Source organism: Cotesia glomerata, linkage group LG2 (assembly GCF_020080835.1).
Source record: "Cotesia glomerata isolate CgM1 linkage group LG2, MPM_Cglom_v2.3, whole genome shotgun sequence".
NCBI lineage: Eukaryota > Metazoa > Arthropoda > Insecta > Hymenoptera > Braconidae > Cotesia > Cotesia glomerata.
The window spans coordinates 14395821-14412176 of record NC_058159.1 but is presented as its reverse complement, the minus strand read 5'-3'; the positions used below and the strand labels follow the sequence as shown (position 1 = coordinate 14412176).

The following is a 16356-nucleotide window of genomic DNA, read 5'->3' as shown; positions in this document are numbered from 1 at the left end:
CTTAGTATACCGATTATATAAAAATATATACAGACGAATCAGCCAGCGGAGCAAATGAAGGATGCGCAATTATATTCAATGGTACAGAGGAAGCACACAGATTCAGCAGCATACTCTTCCTTTTCATGTGAGTTAATGGCAATTAAAATTGCATTACAACGATTCAATCACTTCCATCATCATAAAGGTATTATCTTAACAGACTCCAAATCATCCCTAGAATCAATCAACAACCAAAAAACCAAAAATCCCCTAATAGTACAAATACAGAACAAATTATTTCAAAGCATAATTAATAATAAGAAGATAATTCTGGCCTGGGTCTCATCACATGTAGGAATTAAAGGTAATGAAAGTGCAGACCTACTAGCTAAAACGGCATCCCAACTTCCAGAGGTTACACCGATGAAAATTCCACCTCAGGATCTAAATATTCTTACTCATAATAGCAGAGATATCTGGTGGAATGCATACTGGCGTAATTTGAACATATCGAAATTAAGGCATTGCAGAGACAATATAAAGCAAATAACTATTAAACTATTCGAAAGAGAGGATCAATGTATCTTAACTAGACTAAGAATTGAACATACTAATTACACACATAAACACCTGTTCGAAAAACTACCACCGCCACGTTGTCAATTCTGTAACAACAACGCTGCTTCGGTAAACCATTGGCTATTGGAATGCACGAAATTGTACCAGCAAAGATGAACATCGGGGATCCCTAACTCTTTACAAGAATGTCTAAATTCAAGAGTAAATTTTAAAAAAGTAAAAAAATTCCTCAAACTTACGAAATTATATAAAGAAATTTAATCATATAATATGTAAAACTATCATTAGCACTATTATTGTTATTGTTATTATTACTATTATCATATTTATTAATTATTAAAATATAAAATTATAATTGTAATAGCGGTCGCTAATGACTAACAGTTGAAGGGACCTAAATTATTAAATAAAAAAAAAAGAAAAAGGATTGCGGGGATGAGTATTGACAATAAAAAATTTTAATTTCCAAAATATAGCTTCTGAAAGATGTAAATTTAGTAGGAATCTTTTATTTTTCATGTAGAGATCATCTCAAAACGGATTTCAATAAATTTTACTTCCGACAGAGATTGCGGGGGTGGGTGTTAGAATTTCAAGTTTCCATTTCCAAACTGTAACTTCTACAAACTTGAAATTAGGTAGAAATCTTTTATTTGTCATGAGGAGATCATCTTAATATGGATTCTAAAAAATTCTACTTCCGATAGGGATTGCGGGGGTGGGCGTTAAAATCTAAAATTTTAATTCCCAAACTGTAACTTCTGCAGATTCTAAATTTGGTAGGAATCTTCGTGTACGATGTCAAGTTCAGCTAAGGATGGATTTTCTCGAATTCTAACTCTAAAAGGAATTGTGGAGGCGTTAACAATGAAAATTTTCATTTCCAATCAATAGTTTTTATGGACTCGAAGTTTTGTTGGATCTTACGAAATTCCTCCCCCACATAGGAGTGCGGGCCCTGATTAAAAAAAAGTATTGAGACAAAGAGAAAAGTATTGAAAAATATTGGTTTTCTTGTCAATCCAATACTTTTCAATACTTTTTTCTTTGTCTCAATACTTTTTTTTATTCAGGGGGAGTGATAATTGTCAAAAAAACAAGTACAAATAATTTTCTATGTATAATTGATATCAATTATACATAGAAAATTATTTGTACTTGTTTTTTACGAATTTTCTTAAAATAAGTAGCCTAATTTCTTTTCCGTATCTCATGTATTTAGAAAATGCAATGCTTTTAATCTGTTACTTTCTCGCGATCCCGTCATAAGAACAATTCATCGGTTATGTGATCAGCTAAAATAAAATGTATGTAAAATTTTTAGTCCGTTAACTGAATATATACCCCCTCCCCTCCCTCTCATTCTTCCCCTCCCCTCCCGTGCCCTATTTCCCGTGCCTTCTTCTCCCTTCCCTATCTCTCTCTCTCTTTTTTTTTGGGGAAAATATCATTTTGATTCTCCAATCTAAGAAACCATCAGTGGCACCCATCAATTATAGAACTCAACCCCACCCTACCCGCCCCCCCCCACAACCACCCACGTCACAACCACCCACGCTAATCAACCGTTGCCATGGTAACCATTGCCATAGTTACCGTTGCCATAGTTACCGTTACTATAGTTACCGTTGCTATAATAACTGTCAAAATAAATAAATTGTAATAACAAATTCGGTTGTCAACTAAATTCAGAGAAATCATTAGAATAAAAGTAGAAAGTTACTAAATACTGGTATTCTATACAATTATTCAACAGTATTATTCTATCCAATTTCAGGCGAATACATTTTGATTTCAAATTTTATCGATTGATTGTTGGGACAGTAGGAATTCATATTCACACTTTTTTTAAGAAAGAATAGCTGAATCATTAATAACTGAAATAGCTAATATGTATTGGAATAATTATGAAGGATGAACTCCATTATATTATAACACAGCTAAATATAACATAAATATTATTAAGGGGGTATTCTAGTCTAGGATTTAAAAAAAAATGAAAAAATTTTTTTTTCATAATTCGATAGTTTAGATATTAAAAAATATCTCCCTGAAAGGATTTTTCGAAATTCAAATTATTTTAAAAGTTACAGCCGTTTTAGTGTCATGGCAACTAGATTGGGTTGAGCGGACGACTGCAACAATAGACTACGGGCGGTCCGGGCTACCTGAGTATGAATAGCTTTCTTTCTTTCTTGTCATATACTTTTAGTTTACTATATCAATATTCTGAAGGTCATTGTAACGTTTTAGACAAGATTCTAGTGGAATTGGTGGTAAGGGTGCTGGTAAATTGACTGATAAAGTAATCACTCAGTTGTCTGCGTACTACGGATTATCTATCCGTCGTCATCCTGAATCCGTTGAAGATATGAAACGAGAAATATGGGCCACGTACTTGCATAAAATTTCAACTGATAAGAAGCCTCAGCACATGAATTGCCCTCCTGGACCAGACAGCTGGCGCAAGTGGCAGAAAGCAGCGGCCGAAGGAACTGAATATGACTTTCACCATGAAAATCCACCTCTAACTGATAAGGTTTTAAAAGTTATGAAACCTATTTACGAACACTTATCAGATGATTCTTTATTAGAACGTTGCTTGGGCAGCGAAACTCAAAATAACAACGAGTCACTTAACTCTTTAATATGGATATTTGCACCCAAACATATTCATGCCAGGTCCCAGACAATTGAGATTGCTAATTTTCTAGCAGTTTGCATTTTCAATGAAGGCTTTTATCCTATTTTTCAAATAATAAGTCTAATGGAAATAAAAATAGGTCTGGAATCCCATGGGTTTGCTAGTAGGCGCAACGCAGTAAGGATTGAACGGTCTGAGGTTTGTGCTTCAGATGCTTCAAAAGAGGAAAGAACTGCTCGTTATATAGAGAGAAATGCTGAAAACAGTCAATATGAAGTAGAGGAAGGCCCAACATATGAAGCTGGGATGGCTGATTAAGAGAATGTAAGTTATACGTACTATTTTATCAGTTACGCTGCCTGAAACTGAACGTTAAACTTTAAACGCGTTTTTCTCGAAACTACTTTTTTCGATACGGCGATGCAGATATCTTAGGTTCTAATCAGCCGATTTACTTGAAATTTAGCATAAATATTCTTCAATTATCTCGCTTTCGCACTAACCAATAAAAATTGAAAATTGTAATATTTTTAAAAAATTGGAGGAAGTTGAAAAATGAGTAAAAAAATCGACTTCTATTTTTAAACAGCCGCCATTTTGTGAAAAAAATTTTTTTTCCAAGTTTTGTTGGTTTGTGCAACAATGACATTTGTACTGATCAATAATTTGGCATTATTTTTTTTTCAGATGGATACAAAGGGAGAAATCCTTTTCACGAGGACACGGCTTTTTTTTTTCTCTACTTCAAGGACATATCTTTTTGAAAATTTAATTTTTTTTTTTTGAAATGTATTTTTTTTTATTCTTGAAATATCAATAAACAAATGATAAAAAATTTGTTTAGTAAAAGTATTAAGGGGTTACATGGGTTTCGTCGGGTAAAAAAAGGCCTATTTTCAATATTTTTTTTTCTATGTAAAAAATTATTTATTTAATTCAAATTTTTTTCTGTCTTATAGATACATATTTAAAGAATAATTTCTAAAATTTTCAAAAAAAAAAAAATTAAAACTCCTCCATTGTGACGTCAGTTCCGGTGACCCCTCGGAAAAAAGGTGCGTCTGCGTTGTCAGCATAACTCCTGACAAAATCATCTAAAATGAAAAAACAAAAATAAGTTTTTTAGTTAAGACCATAAACTCGTGCTTGAACGAAGGAAAGAAAAAAAAAGTAAAAATTGGAATTTTGGTAGACATTTTTCCAAAAAAATGAAAATTTCGGTCAAATTTGCTTGACATTTTGTTTTTTTTAAATAGTTGTAATTGAAAAAAAAAAAAATCCTTCGTCCAAGCACGAGTAAATTGTATCTCGAACACCTGTGTGAAATTTCATCAAGATCGGTTGAGTAGTTTTCGAGAACATTTGACAACCGACATTGAAAACACGGTTCCGAGAAAAACGCGTTTAAAGTTTTGAGTAACAATAAAAGTGGAAAAAAAAATGTTTTTTATAACTTACAGTGAATCGTCGATTCCTGGGCCATAAAGTAAAGATCCTGCAGCAGTTGCAATGTCCAGGGCATCCTTTTGCTCCTGTCGATGACGGATTCTGGCTTCGCGAGTCTCGCTCGCAGATTTTTTTTCGGCTGCGCATACACGGTTTTCATCCGAAATTCGGGCATATTCGTGGGAGTTTCGGCCTAATTTTAAATCCATACCGTGCATAATCAATAATAAAGCTGATGTTCCTTCATTGAAGATACAAGCAGCGACCAATGCCGCAATATTAACAATCTTTGAACCAGCAGGAAGTATTTTTGGAGTAATTTTCCAGATCAACTGGTTGAAGCTCTCGTTGTTATTTTGTGTGAAACCACCAACACACCGTTCAAGAAGCTCATCCTTACTGAGATCATCATATATTGCTTTCGTAGCAATCAAAACTTCATCTGGTAATGGAGTATACTCATGTTTAAATGATGAAAGAGTATTTGTAGCTGATGCTCGTTGCCAAGCGCACCAAGAGTCTGGACCTTTTGGGCAGTTATCGTGCTGAGGTTTTGTATCTGTAGAGCTATAGTGATAATAGGTAGCCCATATAGCCTCTTTCATTTTTTCTACTGATTCACAGTTTCTCCTTATCGCCAAACCATAGTACACAGTTAATTTGTCTATTAGTTTACTGGTCAGTTTACCTTTGCCAGAAAGAATTTTTTTTGTGTTTTTTTACCTTTTACTATTTTTTCCTCAGTTGTTTTCTTTACTAACTCACGCAAACGGGTCCCCATTCTTTTTTGCACGTGTCCAACGCATTCTTTTTTAGTGATAACAAAATCGTCACCGTAAGGCTGGGCTTTGAAAAGACCAGAGTAGGTTTTTGAGTCCCCATCTCCTATATAATTTACGAACCTCAGTCCATATTTGACAATCGAGCGTTTAAACATTTCAATAATCGATGAGACTTCCATGTTTCCTGATGCTCCAGTGTGATTGGCGGTGCATTGATTTGTTTCAATGTGTTCTTCTTTCCATTCTTCATATTCTGCAGTATCTAATTTTTTTTTTCCAGCTTTCACATAACTTACAATAAGAAGATTTCACCAACACATCCAACACTTTTCCCGAATAATATCCGATTAGTGAACTCACACCATATAGTGATGAGAAACCACGTTTCTTCCAGGTACCGTCACCGGAAACACTCACATCTGTCGTATCTTGTAAATCGTTTTCAATATTTGTAAATTGTTTTTCTTCTTCAGCAGCAGATGAGAATAGAGTCTGAGTAACTGTCTCAATACACTCATGTATTTTATCAATATAAAAATCGTATGTAGACTGGTTTAAAATGAACTGCTTATGTCCATCAAACCGCAGAATTTCTTGCATCCGGCGAGCCCTAAGCCCAATATTCTCATAACAAAAATGAACCGGCGATTTAGTTCATACATTCTTCCGATTTTTTGACAAGATAAAATATATTTTGGATCACATCGTTCACATTCTACTACGATTTTATATCCCAGACCAAATTTCGAACATTGCTTAAATTGTACTTTACCATTACACAATTGATCTTTATCTTCATCGTCAATAATGTTAGAACACCGCACAAACGATGAGAGAGTTGAGAAAACCAAGGCAAAATCTATGATTGAATATTGGAGTGTATCCTCTTCTGGCACGTGCTCTTTATCATCACCTTTTAATTTTTTTGCTGAGGTGCTCGTGAAGGAACTATCATCAGTTTCCGGATCTTTAGGATTAAAGGACTGTCTCCTTTTTCTCGGTCTATCTTTTCTACGAGCTCCAACGGTTAACTGTTTTCTTGAAATTTTATGCATTGTTTATCAACTTCATAAATGACACTAGATAACCACAAATAATACCACGTTTTTAATAAATTATATGATAGAAACTTAAGATAACCTCAAATGAACCTCGTGCTTCAAGAAGTAATCACCAAATAAAATATTTCAAACTAGTTTTCCTTAGGAAGTGAAAGTAATATACAACAATGACAGACAAACAATAGACGAGCAGCTGCTCACTATACCTGAGGCGCGCTGACCCTTCTATACCTGACTTGGAGCGCACACCTTCCTAAGGTTGTATCTCCAAAACTATTATTCGGATCGACTTGAAAATTTAGGACAATATTCTTGAGATGTTGTAGAAATCAATGAGCCAAAAAAAAATCGATTTTTTGAACCCACGAAACCCATGTAACCCCTTAACTGCTTCTTTTATATTAATTGCCAAAAAACGCTCGAAATTCAGACCTCTAGACTAGAATACCCTCTTAAGTTGATAATGTTAAATGATTATACTGATTTTAATGATTAAAATTAAAATGGTAAATTGTGTCTGATGTATCTTCTCTAAAATTTCACAACGATATCGTTAAATTACTATAAAAAACGGTCGATTTAAGATAATTCTTAATAAAATGAATAATAATAAATATATTTTTTAATACCACTTAATTTGTGATGAATTTCTCAATAATAAAGATTAAAAATATGCATTTTTATGTTTATAAGCACAAATAAATTTGTTCATTAACTTATCGATGTTAATTTTCAGTAAAATTAATATAATAACATTGTTGTTTATATTCCCAATTAATATGTGATTAATTTCATAATCTTGATTACTAATATTCATATTTTATAAAAAAATGGCGCTGAGATAAGAAATATTAATCTCAATTACCAATCTCAATAACATTATTGAAGTTGGCGCTTAGACAAGAGAATAATAACATATTTATTCATGTAATTGATAAACAAATTCAGAGCTGTCAAAACAATTATTTCATAGATAAAAAAAGATATCAAATTTTAATTAATTATCTAAAAATACATAAGTTATAATTTTAAATAATTTCATTTCATTCAATTGTGTTGTTGGTGAGTTTTGTTGATATTGTTCTAATTTTTTATAATTTCAATTTACTCCCGTTGTGTTGGTGAGTTTTTATGAGACTTTTAATTTTAATTAATTTGTTAATGCTTTTTTTCAATTCATATTAATATTTCACTAACGATATTTTCTTTAATTTGATTAAAAATTTTGTATTTTTTAAATTCAGGATAAGATTCAATTATATTGAAAATTTTCATTTATAATATTTAAAAAATTTTTATTATGAACGTAGAATATATTTTAATAGGTGGGCATTATATCCTTTTCCGAATTGTCGAGATTCCAGGTGACGGAGCGTGTTTATTCTCTACTCTGTCCCTACTGATATACGGCAACGTATCGAAGGCTGACGAAATTCGAAACGAAATTGTTAAGCATGTATCAAAAAATTGGACAAGATTTCAATGCGTCACACAAATGCCATATGGCGCCTCTTATGATACTCAAGGTATTTACTGTACAGAAATGTCTAAGCATAACACGTTTGGGTCCATTTGCGAAATTATGGAAGCTGCAGAATTATTTCCTTATCAGTTTCAAGTGTATCAAGGTGGCTGCCTCATGGCTTCCGTTGGAGAAGCGACACAGGGTTAAAAAAAAATATAGGATTTACGGGAAATTTTAATAAAGGTCATTTCGATGCTTTGATTGATTTTGTCGAATCAATGCATGGTGGTAATATTCAGGTAAGTAGTCATAATAATGTGCAAAAAAGTAAGAAAATGTGTCATTCTTAGTGTCTCAGACCAACGAAAATGTGTCAGTGGTAGCTTCACAGCCTCAATCAATTTCTAACATTAATTTATCAAATTTGAATTTAAATAGTGATGATAATGTGCAACAAAATGATAAAAATGCATCATTTTCAGTGTTTCAGCATCAAGAAAATATGTCAGTGGAAGTTTTACAGCCTCAATCAATATCTAAAATTAGTTTTCCAGGTTCAAGTGAATCTATTAGTGATAATGTAATACCTCTTCAACCAAATAGAGGAAAAAAAAAGGAGGAAAAGATTTACAAATTCAATTAGGAATAAACAATTGAGACAAGCTGCTTCAAAATATACTCAATGTCATCCTGAAGTAAATAGAGTAGCTGCTGCGAAATATACTAAAAGTCATTAATGGTGTACCCCCTTTTGTAAAAATTAAGTTTTCACTAGATCTCAACGTTTCAAGGTCTCGGGAAGCTTCCCTGATCATCCCCGCGATGGTGTCTGTCCGTCTGTATGTATGTATGTGTGTGTGGATGTATGTAAACCTCTCATAACTTTTGAACGGCTTAACCGATTTCATCGCAGTTGGTGCCATTTGGAAGGGCTCCATTAAAATTAAATTTTGAGTACAATTTGGACTGATTTGAATTGGTAGATTTTGAGAAATCTCAAAAAAACTTCGAAAAAAAATTTTTTCAAATGTGGTTTTTTTTTAATAACTTTTAAACGGCTCTACCAATTATTTCTAAAAATTAATCAGCTCTTAACATCAAAAAACTACGTCGATTGCTGCCAGTCCGGTCAAAATCGGTTGATTCGTTCGTGAGTTATCGTTGACAAAAGAAAACCGAAAAAAGTGTTTTTTCAGAATTACTCCGAAATTCCTTGTTCGATCAAATTAAACTTAAAAATTCTTTATGAGGCTTAAAAAATTGCGTTGAATGCCGCCAACTGCGTAAAAATCGGTCGATTTATTCAAAAATTATCGCGGTTTGAAAATTTAAAAAATAGTGTTGTGTCAAACTTCTATCAGACTTTTGAGCTCGAAGAGCTAAATAATATTTACATGTATTCATATAGGTAAAAAATAAATGTCAATCAACAAAATATAGTCAACTTAAGTGTGAACATGTTTTCAAACATTCAGTAATAAGACAACAATCTTAACGTTGTCGACGATACTTACGATATAGATGCGAGGTTTTTGAGTTCGAACATATAGATACAAGAAAAATCAAAAGCCTCTAAAAAAAATTCTATTATCATCATGAACATTGCATGATTTATTTTACGTTATAAGAGTGCTAAGGAGTGATTTTCGCTAAAAAATCTCAATTTCGAAAAAAATGGAGTTACGAGGTTAACACAGAAAGAGGACGAGTTGTTATTTTCGATCAGGCTTTCGAAAAAATAGATATAATTCTTTACAGTATAGACAATAAATTAATACGGATTAGTGAAACGCATCGTGTATACGATGCTTTTCAGTACCCTTTGATGCTTTTCCGTGGAGAGGATGGTTATTACATAAACATACCTAAACGTGACGCAAAGACTAGGTCCTCTCTCAAGAAGACTGTCTCTGCTTCTGAGTTCTACAGTTATAGGTTAATGAAGTGTGTTAGTGAAATATGTCATTTAGTACTCTTTCGTAATCTCTTTAATCAGTTTTTAGTTGACATGTATGCTCAGATCGAAACTGGAAGGCTTAATTGGATTCGTAATAATCAAACAAAACTTAGAAGTGAGGAATATATCCACCTAAGACACTATGGTGAAAAGAGATGGACAGTTTTCAGAACTTGGTAGAATGGTTGTATTGCCGTCTTCGTTCACTGGTGGACCCCGCTACATGTATGAATGAACTCAAGACACTATGACGTACGTACGGCATTTCAGACATTCATTACATTCACTTGTAATCCTAAATGATCAGAAATTGAAGATCTTTTGAGACAAGGACAAAAATCTTATGATCGACACGACGTCATTGCGAGGGTATTTTATTTGAAAGTTAAGCACATGATGAATCTTCTGACAAAAGGTTGTATCTTTGGCAATGTAAGGTGTAACATGTATACTGTGGAATGGCAGAAGCGTGGACTTCTACATGTTCATATTCTTCTTTGGTTGGAAAAAAAAATAAGACCTGACTCTATTGACGAAGTTATAAGAGCTGAATTACCTGACCCCGATCAGGATCAAACACTTCATGAAATTATTAAATCAACGATGATTCATGGCCCGTGTAGAGTTTTCAACTTCAGTTCAACTTGCATGCTGGCTGGTGTTTGCACTAAACGATACCCAAGGCCTTTCTTAAAAGAAACTCAAACAGGTGAAGATGGATATCCTAAGTATCGAAGGCGGTCTTCGAAAGACGGTGGAATAGCAATAAAAATTAATGGAAATGATATTGGTAATCGATGGGTGATACCATTTAATCCTGTTTTGTCACGTACTTTCAAAGCTCACATCAATGTTGAGTATTGCAATTCAGTTAAATCTATCAGATACATCTGCAAGTACGTAAACAAGGATTCTGATCAGGCAGCGTTTACCGTTGAAAATTTAGATGAGGTTTCTAGGTATGAAGCAGGACGTGTAACGGAGTGATTGTTACCCGTTAAAAGCCTTTTTATCCGCACTCATTAAGTTATCGACGGATCACAGAGCGCTGTGATCTGAAGCCCTCGTAGTCATAGTTGAGACTTGTAAGTGAGTCCCCAAGGTGGAGGTGTCGGCGTAGTGAGAGTGGGGAGAGCAGAAGAAGAAAGAAACGCTCCAACAAGATTTGGAAGATTCATTGTGACCGAACACTCAAGCCAAGTAGACACGCAAAAGTAATAAACAGCTATCCCAGTTACAGGTAAAATATTTGCCGGGAGTACGTGACGCGACGCGGTGACCAAGTCTTTGCCGCCAAATCAAGTACCTCGCCGAGGAGAGATTTTGTACCAGCATCGAGACAACGAGTTACAGCTCATCAAGGGAGTGCGCAATTAAAATTATAAAAACTCCAAGTACAAATATTATGTCTAAATAATCTTTCGGTGGTGCGTCGTCAGCCAGGCACTCAAGTTGGCTGAAGGTCATCGCCATTTCGCGTTCGGTCACAATCATTAGTATAAGAACTTACAAGGAAACTCTCTCCGGTGTCCCCCTCCGATTTTGATGAAATTGAGATATGTTATTCTCCGTCGAAATCTAAGAGACACGTATTTTTTTTTATCTGCGGAAAAACATTTCTAGGGGGTGAAACTACCCCTCAAAAGTTAGCCTCCAAAGGGGTGTTTTTCAAGTTTCGCATACTTGCAGTTTAAATAATCGAATGGGACCAATTGCATAATTTTCAGGGTGGAAAATCATGAAAAATGCTTTTGGTTTTATAATAAAACAATGGATAGAACAAAAGTTATGAGGGTTGAAAATCACAAAACTTTTATAAAAAAAAAACTATTCAACGAAACCAACGGCAATCGGAAGAGGAAAAAAAAGTAGAGAATACGTCTTTCGGGGTTTTTCCGAAAAATTAAGTTTAGGGGGTGAACATCCCTTAAGCATATCTACAGTGACCACCAAGAAAATATCGTTTTTTATATCAATTTTGATATGAATTCATCACTAATAATTTTTTCGTACATTTCTAGCATTTAGAAAATAATAATAATATTATATCTTAATATTTTACTTACTTGTTTACTTCGCATCCCAAACTTTATTTTGTGTATCGGGACATCAAATATTACGAATGTCATTTAATGTGAATCTGCTTTGGAAAAAAAAAAAAAAAGAAAAAATGCTTATAATGATTTATTATAATCATAATAATCATTCATCGTTATCTCATACAAAAAGAGATAATTATATTTTTAGTATATATGAGTCAGTAATGTGAAAAACAACATAGTATAAATAAATGTATCATTTCGAGATTAGTTTAGTTACTGCGATGTACTTCATCTTTTATAATTCAATATTATAATCGTGTTTTTTTTTTTTTTTTTTTAATAAGTGAATAATTTAAAATTTTACGAAAATCTTTTTTTTTGTACATAGAGCAAAATGAAAGTCAATCCTATAAATGTTATAAGACTACTCTTAACAACATTTCAAGTCATGAACATTCCAGAATCGCCAGTAAATGACGAAGAAATACAAATCAAAGAAAGTTTTGAAAATATTTTACTCAATGCTATGAACGAATACTCCGGAGTCGAAATGGTCGAAGAAAGTTCTTTGCATTTCCAAGAACCGTATAAAGATTGGACGATGGAAGTCGTGGAAGATAAAGAGTGGGCAAATGCACTAGTTGATCAAGAAACACCTATCGACGAATGCAGTAAGGATGTTGAAGATTTATCTTATGAATATAAATTGAAAGCCGTCGAGTACTGGCGTAGTGGCAAAAAAAGAAATTTAAGTTTAGACAGTGTTAGACAAAAATTTAGAAAGGTACAATCTGTGCGACAGTTACGAAGATGGGCTCATACTTTAAATCAGGGAGGGACTTTAAATAAGGAAAAATTAGCAAGACTGTGAATATACATTACAAAATTTCAAAGCAGCTATAGATGCAGGTTTAATCGTACATGATTGTGACATAAAAAGATGGGCCTTACAAGCTCAAAAAGAAATTTGTGCGGAAGATTTCCGTTTTAAAGCATCAACAAAGTGGATCGCGTCATTCAAAAGAGCACATCGCATCGTATCAAGAAAAATAAATAAGTTTATCACGTCCAAAACCATTGAAGATAGTAAATCATTAAAACAGCAAGCTGAGGAATTCGTCAATAATGTAAAACAAAAAATTAAAATTTATGAATTAGCAAACGTATATAATTCAGATCAAAGTGGTTTTCAGTTGGAAATGCATTCCGGTCGAACTTTAGCTGTTGAAGGAGAGAAGCAAGTAGAATGTCTTGTACAATCTGTTACTTCTACTACTCATAGTTACACAGTTCAACGAACTGTATCCGCTGATGGAAAGCTTTTATCCCCACTTTTTTTGGTTCTAAAAGAACCAAGTGGTAAATTTGGACCAATAGTTGAAACAACACTTTTTAGACCTCATAATGTATACATAGAAGCATCAAAATCAGGAAAACTTACATCAGGTACGAATTATTCTTTATTTTTTTTCTGGTTTGCGCATAAGTTATTGTTGATACAAATAGTTCATATTTTTTAATTTTCAGATCATTTCAAAATTTGGTTGGAGAGGGTGTTTTTTCCAAATGTGGGCCCAAAATCTTTATTACTAATTGACTCATGGACTGGGCATTGTCCTCAAGTTGTACAAAAGCGTTAAACCAACAAATAAAAGATACTGAAGTAATGATCTTACCAAAAGGTACAACTGGGAAAATTCAACCGCTTGATGTTTTGGATTCCGAGTATGGAAAAATTTTTGTTCGATATTTTTCGGATCGTACAGTTTTGATGAATTTGGACATAAACTTGCATTTACGAAATAACATTATAAAATTACAATCACTTACACATATCCAATTGTCATCTCCTCGGTACATAAATTTATTCAAGTACTCGTGGTACAAAAGTGGCTACACAGAAGTAAAACCAGATGAGTTCGAAAATCCTGTGGATTTTGCATTTCACGGATCATGCAATTCTCATTGTGAGGTTCCTGGTTGTCAAAATATAGCAATTATCCGCTGTTCATGGTGCAAAAAGTCGTTGTGTTTTCAACATTTTTTTCATGAACATCACGATTGCAAAACATATATTGAATATATCTGCATATGACAAAATGATGAATTTAAGTATTAAATTTCATAAACATCAGAAATATTAAATATTTTTGTAAAAAATCATTTGTAAATTATTTTTAAATTTAATTTGATTATAGTAAAGCATATATTGTAAGCATTTTTTTTTTTCTTTTTTTCCAAAACAGATTCACATTACATGACATTTATAATATTTGATGTCCCGATACACAAAATAAAGTTTGGGATGAGAAGTAAACAAGTAAGTAAAATATTAAGATATAATATTATTATTATTTTCTAAATGCTAGAAATGTACGAACAAATTATTATTGATGAATTCATATCGAAATTAATATAAAAAACGATATTTTCTTGGTGGTCAATGTAGATATGCTTAAGGGATGTTCACCCCCTAAACTTAATTTTTCGGAAAAACCCCGAAAGACGTACTCTCTACTTTTTTTTCCTCTTTCGATTGCCGTTGGTTTCATTGAAATCCATTGAATAGTTTTTTTTTTATAAAAGTTTTGTGATTTTCAACCCTCATAACTTTTGTTCTATCCATTGTTTTATTATAAAACCAAAAGCATTTTTCATGATTTTCCACCCTGAAAATTATGCAATTGGTCCCATTCGACTATTCAAACTGCAAGTATGCGAAACTTGAAAAACACCCCTTTGGAGGCTAAACTTTGAGGGGTAGTTTCACCCCCTAGAAATGTTTTTCCGCAGATAAAAAAAAATACGTGTCTCTTAGATTTCGACGGAGAATAACATATCTCAGTTTCATCAAAATCGGAGGGGGACACCGGAGAGAGTTTCCTTGTTAGTCACTATAATTTACTTAGAATATTAGATGAAATTTATTTATTAGAATTTACTTAAAATAATATTTGGAATTTATTTATCAGAAAATAATTAAGAATTGATTTAAAATAATATTCAGAATAAATTTAAGAATAATCGAGACAAGTCCAAAATCGAAACCAGAATAAAATTAAGTTCATTAATTAACTACGTAGGCAGAGTCTGGATTGATTCTACCAGGAATAATTTCGGTTGGTCAATTCACAACTTTGTTGCCACGTAAAACAAATTGTCCTTGATAATTGAGTTTAAGTGAATTTATTTAATTAATTACATAAAGTAAAACCAGTAAAACGTTTTAGAGAAGTTTTAGTAAAATCATTTGAGGCTAAATTAATTAAATCAGTGAAATAATTTATCATAAAAATTTAATTGTTTAAAATAAAATTGTTTGTAATAAAATTAGAATCAGCCAAAATCACTAAAATTGTTAATGTAAATTATTTAATTAAAAGTAGAAAATGAAACTTGTAAAAATTCGTCAGAGAAAAAAATTACACCAAAAACTTGCGACAGAGACGAAAGACCGAGCGAAAGCGTCAGCCATCTTGTCCCGCACGAAAACGCTGAGTAGAAGACACTCAAGGTCGAGACTAAAATCTTACTGTGTTGCTAGGCAGAATATAATCCTCTGTTGAAGTAAAATAAAATAAATGCTAAGTTCTACAAGCAAATACAATAGAAAATAAAATAAAATAATTTAGGTAAAATAAAACTCATTTACCAAAGGACAAGTGAAATAGTTTAGTCAAAATAAATGGTAAGACGTCTATTACCTGTAAACCACTGAGTTAGATTACCGGTGACTTAGATCCCGATTACCTAGATTTCCAAAACCCAGAATCCAATTACCTAAATTATCAATGACGTAGAATTCCTATGAGGTAGATTACCGATTACCTAGAATCCCGATTACTTAGAATCTGATTGCCTAGAAATTTTATTGGATATAATTCCGATTACACTGAAATCCGATTGCCTATAATTCTGATAACTTACAATCCCTATGGCATAGATTTCTTATACCTTGACAAAAAAAAGTTAATTTGAATAGAGGGCGTCATATGTAACACAACTTTCATTTAATGTTAAAATTTAAGATTGTTTTTATAAAGCGACAATATAAAGTCGTCCCAGCCAGTAAGTCGCGTCGGGTACTTTCGGGTTTTTTCCCCCACTTCCTCAATTTCGCCCCCTCTTAGTAAACCATGCAGGAGTTTATTACCAACGTCTGTAGTCACGGCGAATCTGATGATAAAAAGCAAGAAGAGTTATTCTTCTAGGTAACAGTCGGTAATATGTTATTCGTATTCACTAGCACCTGATAAATATTATTGTGATAAATAATCAACTTTATTTTATTATTTTGACCACTTGTAACTCCATCGTCCCCTTTCGAATTCGCTGGAAGTTTTTTTTATTCTTTTCTACCCTATAAAAAAATTTTTTTGCTCGACGGGCAGAAAGCGT

General features: G+C 32.9%; 2 protein-coding genes across 7 annotated transcripts in view; both read right to left on the bottom strand.

Moving 5' to 3' along the window:
• The window catches only part of LOC123260037 (dystrobrevin beta), an 822761-nt gene that overhangs the window by 604814 nt on the left and 201591 nt on the right, over positions 1 to 16356 (bottom strand). The gene's annotated exons all lie outside the window — the stretch shown is intronic.
• Positions 4233 to 5494, bottom strand: LOC123260051. The gene is made up of 2 exons (XM_044720982.1): positions 4664 to 5494; positions 4233 to 4299 (listed from the first exon to the last, which is right to left on the bottom strand). Exons 1-2 carry the CDS (start codon positions 5254 to 5256, stop codon positions 4296 to 4298), a joined length of 597 nt encoding a protein of 198 aa, XP_044576917.1. The 5' UTR covers positions 5257 to 5494; the 3' UTR covers positions 4233 to 4295.

Bases quoted from the DNA above. Each gene is read 5' to 3' on its own strand.
- LOC123260051 (XM_044720982.1), bottom strand. From the start codon at position 5,256: ATGAAAGAGGCTATATGGGCTACCTATTATCACTATAGCTCTACAGAT.